The sequence below is a fragment of the Mchenga conophoros genome, linkage group LG23, assembly GCF_057382185.1.
Source record: "Mchenga conophoros isolate Kocher_MC1m ecotype Shallow Benthic linkage group LG23, M_conophoros_male_GT1.1, whole genome shotgun sequence".
NCBI classification, from domain to species: domain Eukaryota; kingdom Metazoa; phylum Chordata; class Actinopteri; order Cichliformes; family Cichlidae; genus Mchenga; species Mchenga conophoros.
Genome location: NC_140547.1, coordinates 25775421 through 25800735, shown reverse-complemented (window position 1 = coordinate 25800735; position 25315 = coordinate 25775421). Strand labels below are relative to the sequence as shown.

Sequence of the window (25315 nt, the reverse complement as noted above, 5' to 3'; positions counted from 1 at the left end):
AAATCACTTTAAATTGACTCTTTTTCAGTTTAGTCCAGTTTCATCAACACGTCAGCCTCAGGTGTTAATTGTAATAATAGCAGTAAATACCACCATTACCTTACAAAGTGTATATAGATATATACCAGCTGTAAATAACTCAATTCATTCAAGTTCAATTCTAATGTGCAAAATTTTTTATGTCGAGTCTCATTATTTACTTCCCTCAAAACTACATATGTTGATATATTTTTTATGCATTTGTGGGCATGACTGTGTGTATGTATATACATATATATGCATATTTTAATTTTATGCACCCCCTGAGAGAGTGTAGCTATAATTTTGTGCTTGCATAATTAATAATAATTAATTTAATCAAAAGACACTCTTAAATCTCTAAATATGTAGAACAATTATATTAAATTATAATAAAAATCTATAAAACTATTAAAAAAAACTACAATAAAGTGATTAAACACCAATCAAATGTATTTGTTCTTTGACAGGAAACTCATAAGTTTCTCTGATGTGACAGGTCGTGTTTTTATTGGACTCTTCCGACAAGGTTGGGGTCAACAACTTTCAAGTTTCCGTAAATGAAATATAATATCCTGGCACTGGTTATCAAAATAAAACACATAATAGTTACTTGAATGTATCTTCTTTTATTTTCTGTGTCTACTTCCGGTTAAATTATTTTTAATACGTGATAGCTTGATGGCGTCGTGGGGTCAGCAGCGAGCGGAGCTACCGTTAACCAGGGTGTAAAGTACAGCTAAAAGAGCGCCTCTGATGAAGTTAGCCTTTTAACCACTGCACAGACAAGGAGCTACTTAGTTGGATGAGCCGCCGTTTTGTCTTCTTGTGGTCGAAAAGCTTCAGCTGGTCCCTTTGACAGCCGTCAGGCCTCGTCGTCGTCGTGGTCCGGCAGCACTCGAGTGAAGTTGGGAGCGGACTGCCAAACTTCTGCTTCCTCCAGCGGCTCTCCGCGGGGCCCGGGGCTCCTGTCACCGGCCCTGTGGATGAGGAAGTGACTACACATCTAATTAGCGCCCAGGTACGGTACTAAAGAAGTATTTGATCCATTTGAAGGGTTTATTTATTCCTTTAAGGGCTGTTTGTTTTTCTTATAGTCATGCAGCGCAGGTGAACGCTGTTTAGCTGTGCGGCTGGCTGTTAGCATTAGCTCAGCTTGACAACTTCCCTGGCCTGACAGCTAGTTGCACACGTCTAGCTTAGCTTCACATATCGGCTCTCTGTTTAGATAACAAATAGTATTTTGGGCGTAAGTGTCAATAGTGTCTTATAATTATTCATAAAAACGGCTGTAATTGCTAAAAATGTGCTAGCAACAGTTGCTATGTTGCTACTCGGCTAACGCTAGCAGGAGAATCTAAAGCGAGCTAATTATCTACCAAAGGAGGCCATGATTTTGCTGTTGATATCAACTTTGTTGTGAGCACTGAGCAAGAGTCGGTACAGAAGATGATGTTCATGAGGAGGATGATGTATGTAAGGATAAAAGAGAGAAGAATAAACGCTAAGCTAAGGCTAGCACCAATGCTGCAGCTCTCTCATCAATCAGTGATGATCACAGACTATCATCAACAATTTCCAATCAACTCCTCGTCAGCAGAGGCCATCTTGACTTAAATTTCCACTCTTTTGCAACAACAATAACATGAAGGCTAATTATGTTTGTACAGATTACATTCTGGAGGTTATGTTCAATAGTATTAATTGATAGCTGAGCAATAAACTACTTTGATTCCACACAAAAGCTTGTGCTGCAACCTTTAAAGCCCCTTTATTGGACACTCATAGCTACAGTCATTGCATATTTCACTATACATGACAATGCAATAGTATAATATACAGCTTAGTGACAAATTAAAAAGCTGAATGCTTGACCTCCTATAGTGTGGGCATCCGGAGCCCAGTTAAACATAATCAGTGATCAGTAGAAAGGTATGGTCTGGAAACTGACTCATCTGAATAGACCCACATTAACAAACATTGTCACATTAAAATGGCAATAAAATATCCATCAGTGTGGGTAGTTTAAATGTGAAGAAAAGGGCTCTTAAAGTAGGGTCAGCATTTACTCCACTACACTTGTATTAAAGATTTTGTTGCAGCTGTTTTCTGTTTTTTATGTTATCAAATCACAAATATACTATTTATCTTTGCTAGGGAACGCAGCAATTTAAGGGCTCCCATTCCAGAAGTGAGTTCCTTGTTCATTCTCTCCATTGATGTTTCAAAAAATCCTTATATAAAGAGTTTTAATCCTCAGACCAAACCAACCAGCTACGAGGTGAATCATGGCTATTAAAAAGATTTGATTTGGATAAAAAAAAAAAAGAAGAAGAAGGCAAAGGTACGAGGCTGTGTACAGGAACTGCTCATCCCCATAATGCACTGCAAATCCTAGATTTCACAGTGAATGACTTCCAGCCTCCTTCAATGTAATCCTTTGCATTGTTGTAGTGTTGCCTCGCTGCAATCATTGCTCTCTTGTTTTGTGCTGATGTTCCTACATTTACAGAATTTCAACAGTAACAGCGACCTCCACCGATTGGAGGCATTGCTGTTTCGGTTCAGGATTGTGGGTAGAGTAGTTCTTGTAAGCAGTGTCATAAGTAAAACGGGTTTTTGTTAAACCAGGGTTATATGTAAATAGTATTTAGTAAGCCTGCTTAAGGTGTTTACATTATGGCTGATATTCAGAATACTTGTGGGAGTTTTACTTCAGCAACCTCACAGTTGAGCTCGATATTCTTATGGTTTAAGTCTGTAGTGTGCAGAGTAATCAGCACAAAAAGAATAATTGTTTTTAATTGCATTGGCAGTGTGTTTGGGATTATTGTCATGCTGAAAAAAATAAGGCGTTGGTAATTAGATGTCTTCCAGATGGTATTGCATGGTGGATTACATGGTACTTTTCTGAGTTCATTATTCATTGATTTTAATCTCCGACACCACCGGCTGAAATACAAAAACAAATGATTTGTGACAGGCTCCTATTAACAAATCGGTTCTTTACTCAAGGCCACTTTTAAAAATGACAGTGTGGCTTCTTGGAAGCAAAATGTAAAGAAACAAGGGGTGACTCAAGACTTTTGCACAGCACTGTATATTGATACCAAGTACCGGGTTTGGGTTTCAGTGTTAATTTAATCGTATGTGCTCCTCACTGGAAGGAAGATACTGTGAATCTTCTTTTTTTTTTTTTTTTTTTTTGGATGATGATCAAAACATCATGCTTGACTCAAACATTATTTTACTTATTTTAAGAAACGTGATGAATACATCCAAGAATATAAACTTATTGTCCAGCACAAGTAAAATGAATCTAATGTGTCTGAATTCCTCACCTAGTTTATTGGCACTATTCTCCTTTCAGCTCTCTGTGAGTGCTCCTGACTCACACATGCACGTCGTGTGGGGTGTGAAGTGAAGAAATATTGATGACGCCACATTATGTTACCATAAAAATGCAATAAATGCTTCCTAACAAGTTTTACACCTTACACATACCGAGAGTGAGAAGCTGACGGGGAAGCTCACAGTTAAGTCAAAAATGTCTGCAAACGTACAGAGAAAAGCTGCTGGTGTAGCAGTGCTCAGGCCCAAACCCCTGACCCTCATTGCTGCTGGTGTCCTCCAGGCTATGTTGGAGCAACTGCTGCTAATACGTAACATAGTAGACATAGAACAGCATAGATGACTTATATCTGATCCAAATGCTGGATTGGTGCTTCGGGAAATACAACAGTAGAACTATCATGTAGACATAACACTCTTAAAATATGTATAAAGCCTCCAGATGCTCGTTTTGACATAAAAAAAATAAATAAAGACGAGTTACTACAAATTTGCATTATTACAACAGCAGAATGGCCAGAACAAAAATGAATAGATGCAGCACAATGTTATAACAATAATACTGCACAAAAACAATAGAAGAAAAATGTACAGTATACATCACAAATTAAATGTAAATGTGTATATATGAGACAATTTCAGTTTAACAGATTGTTTTTATTCGCACATTATGTTTAATGATCCCTTTTAATTGCATGTAAGGATTTATGATGATGTTTTTGTGTTTCAGGAGAAAGGAATCCCTTTGATGGGAGAATCCTCTTTCCTGGCCTCCTGGGTCAATCGCCGTGCCATTAAGATGGGTACGTACATGCTGTGAGATGGTGTTACTGCTTGGCAGCGAGTCAGCTTCATCTTTTGACAGACCTATAATTTGAGGAATTTTTTTTCCTCCCCGAACAATGGCTCTTTGACATCTTTGCCTGACAATAAGTCCCTTGTGTTGTGCGGCTAAGTGGAAGCGGCTTATCTGAAGAGATAAATGCAGCAAGGCAACTTCATTTTTTGTGTTCATATGTTCATACCGCAAGACAGGTTGTTAGAGGAGTCTTTAGCAAGTTGAGTTTTTCAATGATAAAACCTGTTGAATAAGCAGAAGTCATGCTGTCTCACAGATGAGCAGGAGGCGCTGAACTCCATCATGCAGGACTTGGCCGAACTGCACCGCTCCAGCCGTCCTGCCGCGTTCCTGTCAGACCTGTGCAAACCCAAAGCCTCGTCGCCCAAGAACCAGGTAACCCAAGTGAAAGCACGAAGGCTCAGTCTGGCTCATCTTTGCTCTGGCTGTCTTTAACTCTGTGCTCTGTCTCCAACAGAACGATGTGAGAGTGAAGTTTGAGTTCAAAGGGGAGAAGAGGTGAGGTTTCCACTGCTGTGTTTCTCCCTCCGGTGCTGTCAGTGCAGACCAGCAGCAGTGCCCGTCTCTGACCTCTCACCCGTCTTCTTCTTTGCAGGATTCTGCAGTTCCCTCGACCTATCAAGCTGGAGGATCTGAGGTCCAAAGCTAAAGTGGCTTTTGGTCAGACGATGGGCCTCCACTACACAAACAACGAGGTACGAAACTTGAAATGTAATTTTCCTCTGCTTCCTCTAGTAAATGGACTGGTTCTTATATAGCACCTTTCTACTCTACCTGAGTAGAAAGCACTTTACAACATGCCTCAGTCATCCATTCACACACACTCATACAGGGACTTTTTTCTATGCTGAAGTAGGGCTGCTCGATTATGGCAAAAATGCTAATCACGATTATTTTCACTGAAATTGAGATCTTGATTATTTGACGATATTTATTTAACAATAACAATGTGTTGAATAATGACTTTAAAAATTGTCAAAAAATAATATAAAATAGTGTGCAAATACTGATAACAGTGCAAATGTTTGCAATATAAAAAATAAATGAAAAATGTAAACATCTATGTTTAGTGAACGTTGCAGTGTTGCTCTGTGGTGCAGCTACGACACTGTAGCAAAGTTTACACACTATGTCTACTTGATCCACGTCTGACTCCGCGAACCCATAATGTTTCAACACCACTGAAGTTTTTTTTACCTCTCTTTTCAACCAACGGCAGTCACTCTCCTCTCCAAATAACTTCTGCTTAGCTTTCCGAGCTTCCCTCGGGTCCTCTTAATCAACGGTCCCCAACCCCCAGGCCTCGGACCGGTACCGGTCCGTGAGTCGTTTGGTACCGGGCCGCGAGAGTTGAAGATATTGTCGGGCATAAACCGGTCCGTGGCGCAAAAAAGGTTGGAGACCGCTGCTCTCAATTGTTGTGACATGCGTTCGAAATGCAGCGAGGTGCGCTCGATTTGCCACACGGAGCAGCGCGAGAGTAAAGCACGAGGGAGGGGCTAATAATGGGCTCAGTCATTTTTAATGATCGCTGAAAGCCCAGATCGTAATCGTGATTAAAATTCGATTAATTGAGCAGCCCTATGCTGAAGTGCTTCCTATCTAACATTCACACACAGTCATGGATGCATGGGTGGGGGGGCTGAGGTGTTCTGAGCCAAGAGACAAAATCTCTGCAGCGTCTCCTGTTTCGATGTAAAGCACGTCACATCAGATTCGGTCAGTTTCACAAACCACACAGACTAGATCCCTTTCATGTGGAGAATCTAGCTGTGCTATGATCCCCCTCCTGTCATCCTAAACCTGTCCTTTCAACTGCCCTCGGTGCCCCTCTGATGTTGTTCTTCCCTCTGTGCAGTTTTTAAGAACACCCAGTGTGTTTCAGCGGCAGTGTGTCTCACTCTTTGCAGACTGACACAACTTTTTTCTGCTGTTTTCTTTGGACATTTTGACGCAAAAATCCACCTCTGGGTCTGGTGGTGGATCTGCATCATTGTGATTCATCAGCTAGATGTTTAGTTGCTGCCTCGCTAGTCTGCAACAGAAGTACTAGTAGGTTAAATGAATATTTTAGTAATGTACACCACCAGCTACCTGTTGGCTCTAAGATGACTGTTGGCAGGGGCGAGTGGGATCGTGGTCTGCGGCCTGTTTCAAGAAAGCAGACCACAGTTGTGCTACCAGTGCCATCCTGCCAGCCTTTGATGTAGAAAATGAACGATTGTACGAAAGCTGCATTAGGAAAAAAAAAACCAGAAGTGAAGGTGTGAGCGTGTGACCACATCCTGCACAGGCGTGTGGATGTTAACCTGCTGCAGCTGCTCCACAAGGTTGGACACACTCTGCAAACTAACATGACACTGTGTACGCAGTGTTAGCTGCAGAGCTGTGCATGACAGCAACCTGTAACTCTGTTTTATCTACCATAGAACAGGCCCACCAGGGCTTAGCTCTACAGGTTTGCATGCTTTAGCTTTTTCTTCCTATACATAATAGATAAATGATGAACCACAATTGAATTGAAAATCATGAAGTGTTTGAAATGGTGCAGTCACAGTTTTACGTGTCTCAGGAACTTATACAGAAAGGCACAAAGTGAAACATCACTTTCTAATAGCACCAGTGGAGCTGTGTTCCTGAGAAAATGATGTCACTTCCTGTTGCATCTAGTGGAATCCATGAAACCCCGTGAATGTACAGCATGACAGACACTGGAGTGTAGGAAGTGCTGTGAACAGCTGATTGGATCAATGAAGCACCTGTGTGTGGATTATGTTTTTGTTGTTGTGTGCACTTCCACAAATGATCAAAAAGAATCACCCAATTTTTAAAAGGTTATTCAAGTCACTGTATTTCAAATTTTTTTCTCTTCTCCCCCCCCCCCCCCCCCCCCCCCCCCCCCTTTGCAGTTGGTGATTCCATTGACCACTCAGGACGACCTGGACAAAGCTGTAGAGCTGCTGGATCGCAGTGTTCACATGAAGAGTCTGAAGATTCTCCTTGTGCTGCAGGTCTCCTCTGAGGTGGGCCATACTGCAATGACTTTAATGGTAGTTTCTGATACTTGTGCACAGTATGTACGTTGTGTGGCGGCCGACACACCTGCTGCTTTTTCTGTGCTGTAACCCCTCGACAGTTTTTACCTCTCAGCTGTAAAAGGCTAATTGGGGTGTTTTTTATACCAGCGTTGGTATTTTTAATCTTCAAATCAAATCAAATCACTTTTATTGTCACATCACATGTGCAGGTACATTGGTACAGCACATGTGAGTGAAATTCTTGTGTGCGAGCTTCACAAGCAACAGAGTTGTACAAAATACAATAATGTAAACAAGCAAAATACAAGAATGGCTACATCTGAAACTAATAAATATATGTACAATATATAATAGTATATGCATTTCTGGATGTGTATACTAAATATTTTTGTGTGTGTGTGTGTGTGTGTGTACACATATTTTACAAATTAAATAGAGTAAACAATAAATAAAATATATAAAATAAAATATACAGAGTGAGACATGTGCAATCTTTATGTTATAGCAGTGTTAACATAGAAGGGCTAGCTGGAAAACAAAGGAGATGTTAAACTTGTCCAGAGTTTCTTTTTAATGTTTAGTTTGTTTTGTGTCTGCAGAACTCGTCATCCAACATGGACCTTCTGCCGTCCCACGAGGAACTGGACAACACGGGGTTCCGGGTCACAGACAAGAAGAGCATGCTGGCGTTGATAGGTAAATGTTTGCTAAACAGTGATGCAGACTCAAAGCTTGCAGGGACGGGCACTAGTGCCCACCACAGCCTGGTAGTGGGTAAGGGTCAGGAGCGCGTGTGTGTGTGTGTGTGTGTGTGTGTGTGTGTGGAAATTTTAAATTGACTGTCTCAGTGGTTCCAGTGTTAAGAAAAATACATGAATGCATGAAACTCGGACTCTTTTGTGCGAAAATAAGCATCACATGGTTTAGCTGTGACTGTGGCGCACACAGGACAATTTTCTCACTCTCTATAACCGCCGTCCTGTCAGGTTCCCACTCAACGGACCGCAGCTCTCCTCCTCCAGGATACATTCCCGACGCTCTGCAGCAGGTGGCGAGGAACGGCTCCTTCACCAGCATCAACAGCGAGGGGGAGTTCATCCCTGAGAGCATGGACCAGGTGCTGATGCTCAGGAGAGTCCACTTTAGTGTTTGCTACTTGAAAAGGAGCTGCTCTGATGTAACAAAGCGGAGCGCAAATCTAGTATTTAAGTGTAAACTCTAGGACATTTTAAATGTAAAATTAATTTTCACCAGCTTCTTTATCATAAAGCCGATATTTAAAGAGTTCTTTTTAAAGTTGCCATGCTGGACTTTACAGTAGCCATTAAAGCAAAACCTTCTGGCCTTTTAGTATTTTATTAAAGTTGATCTTTTCTTCCTCTTCTCCCTGCTGTGACTACTGAGTTCTGTGGTGTACCTGCCACTGTGGAGGACGGGTTAAGTCCCTGATATACTCCCAAACGGACCTGGGCGCACACAGCAGGGAAGATGGTGGATGCGTATCTGGGTTCTTTTCATAGCACATTGAGTGTCTGGGTACATAGACGTGTTTTGCACACTTGTAGGTGAGGTCGTACAGACGTGAATAGTGGAGGTCAGCAGGCTCCTTCGCAGGCATGGGCAGTTTGTGTTACGTCACAAACAGCCTTCGTTAAAGTGTCACGTGATTCAGTGTAAGTGGCATAACTTGTGACTACTGCAGGTCTGGAGAGATGAGGGAAGGATTTATTTTTCTGTTTTGGAGGTTGTAAAAAGCTTAAATGTAATGTATTTATTATTGAGTTTTCTGAAGTTGCTCTTAGCATCATTTTATGTCAAATTAAATTCACCTGTTGGCTAATGAGATACAATTTGATTGGTTTTGAGAGGATGTGAGTTTGTCTCTCTCTCATTTCTCTTGTTTTACTTCAGATGTTGGATCCATTGTCCATGAGCAGTCCGGAGAACTCGGCTTCTGGAAGTTGTCCCTCCCTAGACAGCCCACTGGACAGGTGTGCGTCACAGAATAAAACAGGAAACCACAAAAAACTGCCGTGGAAGAAATCCCTCTGATTTGTTGCTGTTGTCTTTGTGTTGTGCAGTGATTACCCAAAGTCCAGGATGCCCAGGGCTCAGAGCTACCCAGACAACCACCAGGACTTTCCAGGTGAGAGCAGATCTTAGTTCACGGTAGAGCAGGGCAATATGACCAAAAATATTTATCACGATATACATTTGAAAATTTGCGATAACGATATAACTGACGATATAATTGACACTAGACAAAATACTTTACAACTCCACAACTTTATAAAACCCCATCAATGTATTTTCACTTAAACAAGCAGCTGTTTTTTATGTGCATTAAAGTTATATAACAAATGTAACAGTACAAATGCAAATTCCTTGCTGACAGTTTAACCAAAAGGCATTTCCAGTGGAAATTGGCCGACATATCTTCAGCATAACCATGTATAATATCCACAAAACTTAAAAAGAGCTTATACACACACAACGCGGTAATATTATGTTGAAGCACAGTAGGTATCACTCCGTGAGGCGCCTGCCTACGATAACCGTAATGCTCCGACAATCCATCGTGCGGTTTTGTAGCTTAGCAAAGTTGTACTGAAACATTTGACAGATTTTCGAGCGCCGTGTACGCCATAAAATCGTTTCGAGGTCAGTAAACACAACCAGAGTTCATATATATATATAAGGCACACGGGATTATAAGGGGCACTATCGATTTTCAGAAAAATCAAAGGATTGATTTTAAGTGTGCCGTATTTTCCAAACAACACGGTAATAACGATGGCCCGCTAGCATGCGCTACCTAAAATAGTGCTTTGTTGTGTATCTGACGGACGAAAGCTAAACCAGTTCCACACCACTGAAGTTGCAGCATTTTTACAAACCAATTCTGGTTCATCAGTTTCATTTAACGATCCACTTTCGCACTTCTCATTCTGCGTCGCCGCCATGTGCGTATGTAAACAAAGGCACTGCGCATGTGCGTTTTACCCATATTCTATCACGATATTTCATTTTCCTATCGTTGCCCAAAATTACACCGGTATTACCGTCAACGGTATGATATAGCCCAGCCCTAGTTCACGGGTGTTAGACTGTTTAAGGGTTTAAAAAATAAAAACAACAACAATCTGATCTACCAGGCAGTGAAGAGTTTAACAGGCTAAAACTTAAACCAGACTAAGAGCCAAACCTTTAACCCTCTATAGTTGATGTACTAGCATGTCCAAATCACACGACTGATTTTAAGATGATGTAACTGCAAGACGCAGCCTTGCTGAATCTCTGTTTCTACTTGTGTTGAAAGTTAAGACTTTAAACTATATATCAGGTATTAAATCGTATTGCTGGACCAAGTAGAACTAGACTTATGATCACTAACCTACACCATGCTTTGCTTGTCACGTTGAGGGCAGGAAGAAATGGTAAAAATGGGATTTTTCAAGGAAAGCGAGCACTCACGATTTACAGATTACAGTTAAAAGGCCCAAAACATTCTCATGTCGAGGTTGCCATCTTTGAAAGCTGTTTTGAGGCCATGGCCTGTAAATTTCATCTTTTGTATCCTCCTTCCTCTGCAGAGTACGATATTCCGGTGTTTGAGAAGTCAGGGAAAGGAGGGACGTATCCTCGCCGGTACGGCATTCCTTTTGGCCTTCAGGATTACAGTGATGGTGGGTAATTCATTTATTTATTCCTACTGATGCTGAAAGCAAATTGACTTTAAACAGGGATTTAAAAATGATCGCTCTCCTTCATCCTCTGAACAGGGAGGAAGACTTTCCCTCGGGCTCGGCGGACGCAAGTTCATGGTTTCCGCTCTCCAATCAGCTTCAGCTCAACCGAGCAGTCGCCCAGCACCAGCAGTGGCAGCAGCGTCTTCACGCCTGACCTGGAGGAGGTCCCCGGCCCCGCCAGGAGGCCGCGGAGGGGGAGTGACATCGAGCCAAACCCCAATCCAGCCGTGGCTCCGACGCTCTCCGTCATGGACGTCAGTCCACCCAGCCGCTGTGAGTCCTCGCAACACGACACGTCCTCCAGATGTTTGTTTTTCTGCGTTTTTAGCAAACCTGATGTGTCTTTGTGCACAGCCCCGCGAGCGCCAACCAACTGGCGGCTGGGGAAGCTTCTAGGTCAGGGAGCTTTCGGGCGGGTCTTCCTGTGTTATGATGCCGATACTGGACGGGAACTGGCAGTTAAACAAGTTCAGTTTGATCCAGAGAGTCCCGAGACGAGCAAGGTACGTACACAGCAGCATAGAATATATTAAATATAGTGGTAGGAAAATGGAAAGACAAGGCAAAAAGGAAAAAAAAAAAGACCTTAAATAATTCCCTGAATCATTGCTTTGGGTGGAAGTGTAGATCTAGATGCTATGTCATTGTTTTATGAAGCTTATCAGGGCTCTAGAGTGCGACCAATTTGGTCGCAAATGCGACCAAATTTGTCAGTGGTGCGACTTTAAAAAAAAAAAAAAAAAAAATTTGGTCGCACCTGTGCGACCAACTGTTCGGGTAACAAAAAAAAAAAAAAAAGAGTAACTGTCTTTTTCTTTTTTCACTTAAATGACCTCGGACAAGAAAGCCTATTTTTTTTCTGTTCAATACTGAAGAAATTTAAACTTTATATGCAGAACATTGTAGAATATTTTTAAGGTTATCTGCTATAAAAAGCCAGACCAGGAAAATCTCCTTCATGTTTTTCTGTGTTTTATTCTCAGTTACTTTCACACAAAGGCATCTGCTGTGATGTTCACAATTCTGATGAAGTCTCATGTGTATCAGTACTGATAAATGATTAGAATTATAATATTTCTGACTGTCTGAGGCTAAATTGAATCAAATCAGGACTTTGAGAACCAGAATCGAATGGATTATGGAAATCAGTGATGATACCCAGCCCTAGTGAGCAGCCTAGGCCTGTGAGAAGTGGATGTAGCTGTGGGTAATAAGAAAAGATGAAAAGTTAAGGCCTGATCAGTCTGAAATCCATAGCCAGTGCTCTGACACGGTGCCATCAATCTTTGAATGCTGAAAAAGCACAGTGTATCCAGGAAACACATTATATGCTGCAATAAATGCACTGCCCAAGTGACCCCTCTCCCCGCTGCCTTTCAGCAGCAAACAGGTCGTCAGAGGAGGCCGAGATGATGATTAAGTTTAACATTTTCTACAATATTGACAAAGCACTTTAAGCACAAGTTTGTTAGTTAATAATTTAGAAATGAATATTGTCTGTATGGACTTACCCCCCCCCCCCCCCCCCCCCCCCCCGAAAAAAAGAAGAAGAAAGTGCTGTGGTTGAAAAATTTGAGTGCGCCTAACTTTTGTGCCGGACTGGGAGGCCCGGGTTCAAATCCCGCTTATGGCAACATTTCTTTCAGTCAACAGTTAAACTTTTTTAACTCTTTTCAACACAAATTTAAGCTTTTTCACCCCTTTTCAGCACAAATACCAGCTTTTTCAGAAAAAACTCTTTTCAGCAGAAATTCTGCTGATTGAACTCTTTTCAGCAGAAATTCTGCTGATTCATCTCTTTTCTGCAGAAATTCTGCTGATTCATCTCTTTTCTGCAGAAATTCTGCTGATTCATCTCTTTTCTGCAGAAATTCTGCTGATTCATCTCTTTTCTGCAGAAATTCTGCTGATTCATCTCTTTTCTGCAGAAATTCTGCTGATTCACCTCTTTTCTGCAAAGTTTTCAGCCTTTTCACCTCTTATCAGCACAATTCTCAGCTGTTTCTGCTCATTTCAGCAAAATTGTCCGTCTCTCCACCTCTTTTATTTTGTGAGAATTACTTTGGCGCAGTGAGATGAGTAGCTGCCTTGAGACCAGAAGGGCCAGGTTCGATCCTGCTCAGGGCAATGTTTTTTTGTTTTTGTTTTTTTCTCTCTCACCTTTTTCAGCTTTTTTCAGCATACATCTTCAGCGTTAAGGCATCCACACAGCATTTTCGCAGGAAATGCAAATTTTTCTAGTTTTATTTTTAAAATGCCTTGTTGATTTATAAAAAAGCCAGGGAGGGGAAAAAAAGGAAAATCATACAATGTTAATTTGAAAAACAGGGCTGTAAATAAGGATACAACTCAGTAAATTCAAACTAGAGACACTTCGCTCCCACTTGAGAAAGATCTTTCCAGTCCTCTCGTGTATCTGCTGTTAGAGCCTCTAATTTGTTGTATGTAGAGGTGAAATCGGTATAAATATGTTCTGCTTGAATATGTGCCCTTCTGTTTCTGCTGCAGGAGGTGAGCGCACTGGAATGTGAAATCCAGCTCCTGAAGAACTTGTGCCATGAGCGGATCGTCCAATATTATGGCTGTCTGCGAGACACGATGGAGCGAACGCTCTCCATCTTTATGGAGTACATGCCTGGAGTGAGTGCACACAAACTGTTCACTGTTTCCAGTTATGTGTGTGTGAAGCTAAAAATCTCATGCTCTATTCGAGTGGAAATCCATCAACACTTGCAAACAAAGTTCCTTTTGTTCGAGTGGAAATGACAGCTGTTTCTCTTAAGAGACGCTAAATTTTAATGTGAGGAACAGCAGGGATATTTCTGATGATTCCTTCCTTTCTGGTGACCCTCAGGGATCCATTAAAGACCAGCTGAAGTCGTACGGGGCGCTCACGGAAAATGTGACGCGCCGCTACACCAGGCAGATCCTGGAGGGGGTTTCTTATCTGCATAGCAACATGATCGTCCACAGGGACATCAAAGGTGAGCTGATGTTTTCGCTCCTGCTGGGGAAATACTTGGGACCAAACGTCGTCTTTGAAAAGTAGAGCATGAAACTGTGCAATCGTCTTTCAGGTGCAAACATCCTCAGAGACTCGGTGGGTAACGTGAAGCTGGGAGACTTCGGGGCCAGCAGGCGGCTGCAGACCATCTGTCTGTCAGGAACAGGCATGAAGTCGGTGACCGGTACCCCGTACTGGATGAGCCCAGAGGTGATCAGCGGAGAGGGTTACGGCAGGAAGGCAGACATCTGGTAAGACCAACCTCAAAAGTCTTTACTACATTATTCAGAGGATGCAGCATGAAAGTGATGTAAAAAGTAATTTAAGTGGTACCAATGTAGATGAATTTTTACAAACTGACTTTAGAAAGTGATGCAGCAGTGAACTTCCACATCCCAACAGCTTCCTTCATCAACACAAACATCCATTAGTGTTGCTTCCAGTTTAGGGGTTTTAGTCCCAAAAACCAGGACACCAACCAAAGATGTTTTGGCCAAATATAAAACGCACTTTTATTTATTAACCCTCTGGGGTCGTCGGACGCACCGGCGCGTCAAAATCACAACACAGCTACAAGATGCAGCGACTCAGAGTCTCAGTTTCAACTTGGGTCGAAAGTGAGGACTTCAAACTACATACCAGTTTTTGAATTGTGTCGATGGGCCACGTAAAACCAGAGTTATGATTAGAAAATACACGCGATGTATTTTTCTGACTAAAACCGCGGTGTCTAGAGCGGGAAGAACGGTAAAAACGGCGCTTTCTATGGACAGCGCTAGCAAACACTCTCCGCTTGCGAGTGAAAAAAGAAAAAAGAAAAACACCCCTTTCCTATTGGTGTTAAAGTTTACCATGTCAGCCAATCAAAAAATGATGTGGCACTTGGTTGTTTAGGGGGAGGGGGACGTTTTAGGAGCAACACTGGCGAGAGAAAGCAGGTAAGCGAAAGAAAGAGAGAGCGAGTTTTCATATGTGAGACGTTTAGCGTGTTTGGAGGCTGTAGTTAGTGTGTACTGTAGTCATTGTTTTGTTTTGTGTGTCAGTTATACTGCTCAATTTCACAGTTGCTCCAAAAAAGCCACCAAATTCAGATTCCAGTGTAAACGCTGTTCCATGGAAAACAGGACTGATGCACCTCCTGCTGTCAGACCTGCAGGGTTTAGGCCTGTGGTGTTCTCCTCTGTCTTATACTGGACACAAACTATTTTTTTTGGACTGGCACAAATAATTTGTGTACCTTCTTATTTGATGCAGCACACCTGATTGTTCTGTAAATAGATTTAAATGGTTATATAAAAAATGCCTGAGGCCTTGGCTGCATTTTTAGGTAAACAGTACCATATAACTTTGTTGTTTGCAAAACTTGTGCATAATTTTTAGAAATGTACAATTTCTATTTGCATTTCATTGTTTGTGGGTTTTACAGTAAAAAATGGAACATTTTTCTACTTGGATTTTGAATTTTTTTTTTTTTGGTCTGGATTTAGATCAACTGTGCTAATATAGTATACCAAAATGAAAAAATAACTCAAATTTCAGATATTTGAGGTTGTGCTGAAAATAATGATACCAAACAAGGCAAGATAAACAGTTTTTTTTTAAAAAGGTGAAATATAGAGGTAAAATCAAAAGTAGTCAAAAACGGCCAATTATACCCTGGACTCCAGAGGGTTAAAGGGTCAGAAATATCAGGAAAAGTCAGGTAACACTAACTCTTTTCCTTTAAGTCTTTAGACCAATCCTGCTTATGTGTGCATTTAACCTCAAAAGCCTCATTTAACTAAGGAAAATCTGTGATTTTTATTTTTTATTTTTTTCTTCTTCTTCTTTCTATTGAGTTGCTTCTGGTATGCATTCTTGATTGAGGTATTGTCGTTACCCGCCAAGTACGTGGGCGGCCGGTTGGGCGGGCAATGTGGACACCCAAGGTTGTAAAAATGTAACCTTGTGAGGTTATTTAATATAAAGGAATATTCTGCTCATATATGTACATCAGTGTTTAATTACGTCTTCAGAGAAATTAAAAGGTTTTCATGAACTTAAAAATAAACCTTTAAAAGTTCATGGGAATGATACTGGTTTGTGAGACCGGCCACATGCACCGTGCACCAAAGGTGGAGGAGAAGAGAACTCGTTGGTCGCCGTCACCAAAGAAAGGAAAATGTGAAGGAAAGGGATAATGAGAGATGACATCTTAATAAAATGTCCTCCGCTTCATCTTAAGCCTCATCTCCTGATCTGCAGTCGGGGCTCAGATCAGGAGACACTTTAATATTGTCAGCAGATTAGACATGTGACCCTCCCATCTCGGGATAACTGGCCACAAGCCAGCTAAACAGCAACAGCTGTTAGTTATGCTGAGTAATGCTGGACTCAAACATTCTGATTACATGCTCACTTTGTACAAGAGTTTGTTTGCTAAAGACTCAGTCCAGCAATGTTAGATGCACTTCAAGTATGACCTGAAAGTATCACTAACACCAGCTAACAGAGGCTAATAGTAGCTAACACTGTCAAAAATAGCAGCACTTCCTAACAGAAAAGTTGGGGATGTTCTCTCTTTATGCCGACGACATGCTCTTGTTTATTTCCAACCCTTCAAATAGCCTCCCTAAACTTTTAGATGTACTTAAGGAATTCGGGACAATTTCCGGATATAAGGTGAATTTCGGGAAAAGTGAGGCAATGCCTTTAGGTACAATAACCGGGGAACTTTCGTCTATTTTAGCACCTTTCAAGCTCAGCTATAACAAGTTCAAATACTTGGGCATTTGGATTACGCAGAATCATAGAGACTTGTATAAAACTAATTATCTTCCTTTATTGTCTAAACTAGAGGAGGATTTTGGAAAGTGGGAGTCCTTGCCTCTTTCGCTGGGTGGTAGATTAAATATCATTAAGATGACTATATTCCCTAAATTTCTATATCTTTTTCAGTGTCTTCCAATTTTTTTAACCAAGTCTTTTTTTAATAATCTAAATAGTCAAATCTCCTCCTTCATTTGGAACAAAAAACCACCTAGGCTGAAACAGAGTGTATTACAAAGACCGCGGAGCGCAGGAGGCTTGGCACTCCCAAATTTTCTGTTTTATTACTGGGCAGCTAATATAAGAGCATTATTGTACTGGATGAAAGACCATGATAATTTATCATCATCATGGGTAACACTGGAGCGGCTATCGGTGAGTCAATCCTCCCTGGTGTCTTTGCTGTGTGCCAGATTACCTCTGGCGAGACCGATCTCCAGCTTCACCACGAATCCTCTTGTTGTCCACTCACTGAAGTTATGGTATCAGCTCAGACGGCACTTTAAACAGACTGAACTCTCTCTTAATGCACCACCGCATAGACATTGCATGTTCTCCCCATCCTTGACGGACGAGGCATTTAACATATGGACAAAGCTGGGAATAACGTCAATGGCTGCTCTTTTCACGGACAATATCTTTTCCTCATTTGAACAGCTGGTGAACAAGTTCAAGATCCCTCAGTCACACTTTTTCAGGTATCTACAACTCAGGAATTTTGTTGCTTCTAATACTGACTGCTTTCCGTCCTGTCCACCACCATCCCTTTTGGATGATATTTTTGATTTTAAGCCAAATGCTAAGCGGGTTATAAGTGATGTTTATGAGCTGTTAAGTGATTTTAGGCTGTCCACATTGCAATCACTTAGGGAACGATGGGGAAGTGATCTTGGCCAACGGATTACAGATGAGACTTGGCACAAGATAATCAATAGCATTTCTTCATCATCTATTTGCCTTAAACATGTGGTGATTCAGTTCAAAGTTGTTCACCGTCTCCATTGGTCTAAAACTAGACTGAGCAAAATCAAGGATGGGTTTGGCCCCACACGTGACCGGTGCAAACGAGAGCCTGCTTCCCTATTTCACATGTTCTGGGCGTGTCCAAAACTGGGTAGCTTTTGGAAAAGCATATTTGAAACCATATCCAACATATTTGGTGTTCCAATTGCACCCTGCCCGTTTATAGCTATTTTTGGAGTGACGCCTTGTGATGCCAGTCTTTCCAAATCACACTCTGATCTTCTGGCCTTCTGCACTCTTTTGGCCCGTAGAATGATATTATTGAAATGGAAAGAGCCACTTCCACCTGTATATGGGCAATGGGTTAAGGATGTCATGTACTATACTCAGCTGGAAAAGATCCGCTACACTGTAAAAGGTTCGGTTCGGCGGTTCTATGACACATGGCAACCATTTCTTACTTACTTTGAAAGATTAAGTCCGGATACTATTGCTTAATGTGCGTGTGAGTGTTTTTTTTTGTTGTTTTTTTTTTTTTTTTTCTCTTGCTGTTGTTCATTTATTTTATTATTTACTTTGTATCTGTAACTTTATTTTATTTTATGTTATTTTGTCTCTCCTTTCCTCTCTGGCTGGGTTTTAGTTACACTGTTCTGGGGGGGTGGGGGCACAACTGTTTGTTAATTTTGCCATAATTGTTGTTGGAAGCAATTCTTTGTTCAATAAAAAGACCTTGATCAAAAAAAGAAAAGTTGGGGATGTCCTCAACAAATCACCTCAGTTTTTTTTTTTTTTTTTTCTTCATGTTACAAAATAACACTGAACATCCACAGGTCTAACAGATATGACTGGCAAAAAAGAAAAGACATTGAGGGTCTTTTGGTAGTTTTTATGGTGGTAACACACAATGAGTCTGAAGTGGGTCTTTCCATTGAGTTTAAATGATAAAACATAAACAATGGTGGTGTCTTTTATTTTGTTTTTTAAGACTGAAATCAACCATCAATCAGTCCAATGGGTAAATTTAAATAAAATAACAGAACGCATTGTGAAGAGAAAAAGTTGTCACGAATATCTCTCTATACCATTAGTTTAGATGCTCCTAAAGGAGTAGGATGAAGTTCACACATGCTTACCCCTCTTAATACGATTTAATAATTTAGGGAGTTCAGTGTTGGTTATCTAGAGCTCCTTCTATTCTGTGTGAAATGTTCTGTTTGTTAGAGAATCTGCAAACAAGACCATGTTGGTCACGTATGTAACCAGCGCAAACCTCTGAAGACGCTTCGTTGTAGCCACTAACAGGAAGCTTTGGCCACACGTGGCTTCAAAGATTAAAGACGATGTTGTTGGATGGCTTTTTATAAAATCATGACTTTAACTGTCGAATGAAACGGGTAGGAAAGTAAAGACTGGGTTGCCTTTTGATGTTATTGTGCCACAGAAAGGTGGAAGCTGTAGCTGAGAGCATTTCCTGTGCTGTGAGGCCATGTTGGATCTAGTGAAAACCAAATAAAGCTAATAAATTGACCTTCCTTTCTTTTATGGGCTTAATGTTTGTTTTGTCGTCTTCAGGAGTGTCGGCTGCACCGTTGTGGAGATGCTGACTCAGCGACCTCCGTGGGCAGAGTTCGAGGCCATGGCGGCCATCTTTAAGATCGCCACGCAGCCCACTAACCCCGTCCTGCCCGCCCACGTGTCGGACCACTGCCGGGAGTTCCTCAAACGGATCTTCGTGGAGACCAAGCAGCGGCCGTCTGCAGAAGAGCTGCTCAGGCACATCTTTGTACATTAACCCCTCCCGCCCCCTCCTCGAATCTTGAACCCCTGCCTGCCTGCCGAACTGCCAAATACGGCCTTATCTGATCCCGCCCCCTCCACCTTTACGCTGAGACCACGTTGGACCAGTAAAGACTGGCTGGGAGAAGGTGGGGGCGCTCCTCCTGTCTCTGTTTGTATGAGACTGCCATAAAGGACACAAATTCTTATTTTATTTTTCTCCGCAAGTTGCACCTTAACGTCTCCAACGCGGAGGAGGTTGAGCACTTCCTCCTCTCTAAAAAAAACTGTTTTGTTTTTTTTAAATGTTTGTACGGTTTCTCGCTCTGAGCGTTTTGAAGCGGGATGGCGTCGGTGTTGTTGCCCTAACAGGAGCTGATGCCTGACTCTGGAGTAAACCCCGCCCTGCCTCCTTCTCATCCTCCTCCAATGTCTCGCTGACCCGACCCCAGAATGTAGTCTCCTGCCAAAACCCAGAGTGACGGGCGCGCTGCTATAGACAAACCTGAATCCCAGATCCAGAGAACACTCCCCCGAGAATTTTCCACCCACCTGCCCTCATCCCTCGCCGAAGTCCGCTCCGTTTTCTGAACAAAGTGCAGATGAAACGTTCTGATTCGTCGTCCCCGTCTCTGTGCCTTTTTATGTTTGAGAATGAGTCTCAGCTTTTTGTTCTCAGTTTTTTTTTTTTTTTGTTTGTTTGTTTTGATTTTTGCCTCCTGGATAAACTGCCTTCACACCAGCTGATCCCAGTTCAGCCGTTTCTGCCTTTCTGCGACGGGGACTCGCTGTGCTGATCATTTCGGTTTGTTCGTTCGCCTGCTGTACCAGCACCGCCGGCTGGAAACCAAATACCCTCTGTTTAGAAAAGTCGTCATGCTGGTGTAGAAGTGAAGCGCCACATCGGTACCTGTGCTCTCTTTCCTCCTCTGATTCTCTGATCTGATTGGATGTCTCTTAGCATGGCAGATTCATGAATTTACTGCTGGTAAACATTGGCTTTTAGAAACTCGGTCTGTTCAGCCACAGAAAGCAATAGGGAGCACTCTCATGACCAGACTTGAAAGGTGCAGCGTGCAGAATTGTTGATTTAAAACATTTAAAAAGTCAACTAAAACACACTCGTATCCTCTTCAGACCACCATAGCTAATTCTGGAAGGTGATTTGGATGTCTAGTTTAAGGAGAGCAAGTCGATAAATGAAACTGAAGCTGTTGGTAAGCGAAAGGTGGCCGGACAGGGTTTGTTTTGCTGACAGAGCTTACACCATCCCATGGACAGGTCAGGTCCTCGCAGGGAGCCGCGGTCGTGTAGCTTCACCAGCAGTTCATCTTTTCTGGTTAACACGTCCGTGTCAGAGAGAGGGAAAGAACTAGTTTAATGATGACTCAACCATGTTTGTGCTGTGCTGCAGTGCTTTGTCTTAAAGCCCCCCAAAAATGCAGCTGGCTTTTCCAGCTTGTTTTAAGCTTCCAACTATCTCATGGCAAGGGTTTCAAACCGTGCAGTATATTCAGGACTAACCTCGTGTTGTGGATGGATCGTAGAAGTTTTTACATTTCTGGTCTCTTCTTCCTCAGCATGAACTTCCATGGAGAGCAGTTTAACTCTCATCTAACATCTAAATTTGCACCTTTTAAATGTTCAGATGAAGCCAGCCTGAGTATTTGGATGAGACAGAAGCTGCTAATTTGGTGCTTTCATGTGTTCACAGTGAGTCTCTGCCATCAGATCGGAGAAGCAGTGGGGGGAAACTTGAAGATCTTGCTCTGTTGTCCGTTTCATTTCAAACTAAACGTTTTTAGCTGCTCATCATTTAACTGAAGGGTACACGCAGCCTCTCCTGGAGCTCCGCTGCTGGAGTTGGTACGTTCATCACCGTTTTCAGACAGACTCGCAGAGCTTCATTCTCGTGTTTATTGCTTGGTACTGCAGTCACTGTCACCACCGAATCAAATGCATCAAAGCGGACTCGTCACTTTATACACAAAAGCTCATCTGATTTGGAAGCATTTACTATGCACACGCCAGATAGCAGGTGACACCTCAGCTTGTGCTGATCACTTCTTCTTCTTCTTCTTCTTCTAATTCACTTTTTGGTTAGTAATGGTGAGGTTTCTGAGCAGCTCTGCCAGCAGCCAATCAAATGGTTATTTAGGGCTCAAATTATGCCTTAAATTTTGGCTGTTTGCAGCAGGTGGATTATCAAACAGCCCATGTAGAAAGCTTCTAAATGTTTAAACAATAACGTGAATCAGAGTCCTGGTGGGAGTTACTGTTGTGCTGCTAAGATTGAAATGTTTCTAGGTTCAAAGAGACGATATGCAAAACTTATATTATCATCAGAGCCGGTTTCTGCAGAGCAAGGGAGGAAGTGTTTCTGGTGCAATCAGCAACATTTGACCAGCAGAGGAAAGTAATGGTGACTCTCTAAAATTAAACTCCTGCTCAGATCCCCACCTTTGGCTCTCCTACACACATCTACAGCACCTCTCCTCATCGTCTTTGCTGCTGAATGAGCCATTACCAGGACAAGCTTTTTGTGGTGGATAGATTATTGGGTCTGTGATGGTAAATAAACTTAGATTTTAGCTTAGAGAGTCACACTTGTGTGTTTCTGGCACTTGTTAATGAATTAAATGATCCAAACATTGTTTGTAGCACTTGGAGGCCTTTGAAGCTTCGTTGTCCAAATATTTGATTGTGAAGTTCATATTTTCTGTTATATATGCAAATCCAAAAACTGTTAAATGGTTTTCCACTTGTTTTGATTACACCCAATATTAATAGCTGTTCATAAATTGGGACGTTAAATAGTCTCTGTGACGTGGTATCGTGTAGCACGATTACGGGTGGCAACATGTTAGCAAGCTGCGTTCGTGACTTGTTGTTGCAGAATGCTAATTAGAATGAACTGTAAACTTCTCAGACGAGCTGTAGCTCAGATTGTTTTATTTATTAAATAACCACATTAAAAATGCTCCAACAGCACAAACAGCAGTTGAGATGTTTAGCTTACAGCTGCCTGTGTGTGGCCACTCGCATTTCTTTAAATCTGATTGGTGAAGTTAACTAATATCACATTGTTTACTTGGCCTTCTCATTTATGCAGTATGATGGCTCTTTTAAACACCGTAGCTAAAGAAAAGCTCTAAATAATTACAAATAATTCTTGCTGAAGCTTCAAAGACTCAGATCAGCTTCTTAGGCCCGACCCTGAACCCCTGCAGAAGATTGATTTTTATCAGAGTAGTTTAAAAAAAAAAATACAAATAATTATGCACTTCTAATGTCTCGTTTAGGTATTACTACAGAGTCTGATTTTTCTGACTGCACCTTTGTAAAAAAAGACAGGGAACAGTTTCTTTGACCTCTGTTGCCCCGACTTCCTCTGAAGACACTTTTACGCCTTTCTTGCTCTGTGGAAACTCAGTTTTACACTCACATTATGCATCTTCTCAGTGGTACGTTCCTTTGGCTCTTCAGGTGGCTCACGGCAAGCCGTCTGGTACTGATGGAGATCGCCAACACTGGTCGTCATAGATACGCACTACCATTATGCACTATTGGTTCTTCACTGATGCCCTCCCACTCCCCCTTAACGGTTCCTTGCGCTCGTGCAGCTCGGCTCAGCGACTTTTTCTTTGCACATTTTTAAAGACTGTTTTTCTTTCTTTTCATTTTTTTTAAATCACTTTGTGTATGAGTGCGAGAGATTTATGATGGTGGTTCAGTTAACCTTGACATGAATGTAACGTCTCATTCTTGGCCTCGTTCACCACAGTGGATTAACTCTTCGGTACCAGTATTTGTCACCTGTGGAGCGCCAAGATACACCTGTAGTTCTCGTTTAAAGCCACTGCTGCCACTCCTGAATGAATGAGTGAATGAATAAACGTGTGAGTGTGTGTGTTAATGTGCATTTACTGCAGATGTTGCTCATTGGACACTGCACCTGAAATGCCTTGAGCATTCTGACTGTAGGGGGTGAGAGCGTTAAAAAAAAAGAAAAAAAGAAAATCATGTACAAATGTATAAAAATGAAATTGTACTACTTTTTTTTTTTTTGTTCTTTTTTTTTTTAAAAGAAACTTGTATCCCACATGTTTGGTCTGTGTATTGTAAAAGAAGCCATGTTTATAATTCTAATTGGTTTGTGACCAATATGCCTGTTTGTATCAGATCTGTATATCAGTGGTACGCATAATTTTTTAATATATTTTTTATTTTTCCTTTTTTTTTTTTCTTCTAAATGGGAGATTGTATGCATAGTTGGGTCCTGAGAGACGCAGCGGTGCCGTTGAATGGTTGCTGTTTTTTGGCAAAATTTCTGGAGTATTGCAACAGCTCGGTGTTCATAATTACAACAATTATGACGATGACACCAATAAAAGATATTTATTTCACATCGGGGCTTTGCTGGAGTTTTTTGTTAGTTGGCACTGCGCAAAACTCTCGAGTCATCCTTAATTCCTTTATATGTTAGGAAAACGTAAAATAGGAAAAGTTACTTACTGAAATGTGGCAACATACATGTAAATACAGCATCGAAAGTACAATTCTAGCGAGCTTGAAAGTCAACATTTGGTGTGACCGCTTTTATTCTTCAGCAAGTCTGAACTCTCATAGGCAGCTTTCTTGTCATTTCTTCAAGTCGTCTTCAGGAATAGTTCTCCAGGCTTCTTGAAGGACATTCAAAGCTCTTCTTTGGATGTTTCTGCCTTTTGTTCTGTTCTCTGTCAACATGATCCCACACTGCTTCAATAATGTTGAGGTCCGGGCTGTTGGGAGGCCAATCCATGACTGATAGTGCTCCACTGTGTTTTTTCTATCCAGGTATGATTTTATTGCTTTGGCAGTGTGTTTGGATTTGTTTCTTCCAATTAAGGACACACTGCACATCATGAGTTTTCAAGTAGTATTGTTTTAGAATCACTTTAATGGTGTAAGACTGATTAAAAAATAGATAATATTTATCATGTTGGTTTATGTCTGTGAAGGTTCTCAGTCCTCCAGGTCATTGTAGTCTAAGGAGCTTGGGGGGGGGGGGGAAAAGCGTCTGGATTTCTTTAAGTTGCTTGAAGACGTTTCACCTCTCATCTGAGAAGCTTCTTCAGTTCTAAGGTCAAATGGCAGAGAGTCCCAGATTTAAACCCAGTGGGAGTTTCCCCCCCAAAGAGGGACAATGGACCACCTAATAATCCCCGACCTAATCACATGAGCCAAGGTGTGAAAACAGATGTAGGTCACAATCAGCCAAGGTTTCGGGGGAGCTTATTGTGAAACCTGGCCCCACCTTATGTGATTTCCTGAGATCAGATGGCCCAGGATGTGAGTGGGCGTTAAGGCGTCTGGGAAGGGATCTCAAAACTGGATTATAGATGGCAGACAGTTGGTGTCGTAAACCCCCGCCTCTGTTCAAAGATGGTCACTCACAGTGGACATAGATGGCTTCTTTCACTCCTCTTTCAAACCATCTGTCTTCTCTGTCCAAAATGTGAACATTGGCATCCTCAAAAGAATGACCTTTGTCCTTTTAATGCAGATGGACCGTTGAGTCTTGTCCCATCGAGGTGGCTCTTCTGTGTTGTGCCATGTGTTTATGAAGTGGCTGTTTGGTCTCTCCAATGTAGAGGTCTGAGCATTCCTCGCTACACTGTACAGTATATACTACGTTGCTAAATTTGTGTTTAGGAGTTTTTGTCTTTGGGATACGCCACTCCACCATTTGACCTTAGAATTGAAG

At 41.7% G+C, this 25315-nt stretch overlaps 1 protein-coding gene across 1 annotated transcript; it reads left to right on the top strand.

Moving 5' to 3' along the window:
• The first annotated feature begins 699 nt into the window (after nucleotides 1–699).
• map3k2 (mitogen-activated protein kinase kinase kinase 2) lies at nucleotides 700–23977 on the top strand. The gene is made up of 17 exons (XM_085264383.1): nucleotides 700–1039; nucleotides 4100–4172; nucleotides 4485–4603; nucleotides 4686–4726; nucleotides 4824–4923; nucleotides 7138–7251; nucleotides 7866–7962; nucleotides 8253–8383; nucleotides 9178–9257; nucleotides 9348–9412; nucleotides 10860–10952; nucleotides 11049–11288; nucleotides 11370–11518; nucleotides 13524–13655; nucleotides 13870–13999; nucleotides 14093–14270; nucleotides 19366–23977. The coding sequence occupies exons 2-17, from the start codon at nucleotides 4118–4120 to the stop codon at nucleotides 19583–19585; spliced, it is 1944 nt and encodes a 647-aa protein (XP_085120509.1). The 5' UTR covers nucleotides 700–1039; nucleotides 4100–4117; the 3' UTR covers nucleotides 19586–23977.
• The last annotated feature ends 1338 nt before the right edge of the window (nucleotides 23978–25315 follow it).

Coding starts and splice junctions, on each gene's coding strand:
- map3k2 (XM_085264383.1), top strand. CDS start 4,118: ATGGGAGAATCCTCTTTCCTGGCCTCCTGGGTCAATCGCCGTGCCATT. Junction 4,173..4,484: donor TCGCCGTGCCATTAAGATGG/GTACGTACATGC, acceptor GCTGTCTCACAG/ATGAGCAGGAGGCGCTGAAC. Junction 13,656..13,869: donor TTATGGAGTACATGCCTGGA/GTGAGTGCACAC, acceptor GGTGACCCTCAG/GGATCCATTAAAGACCAGCT.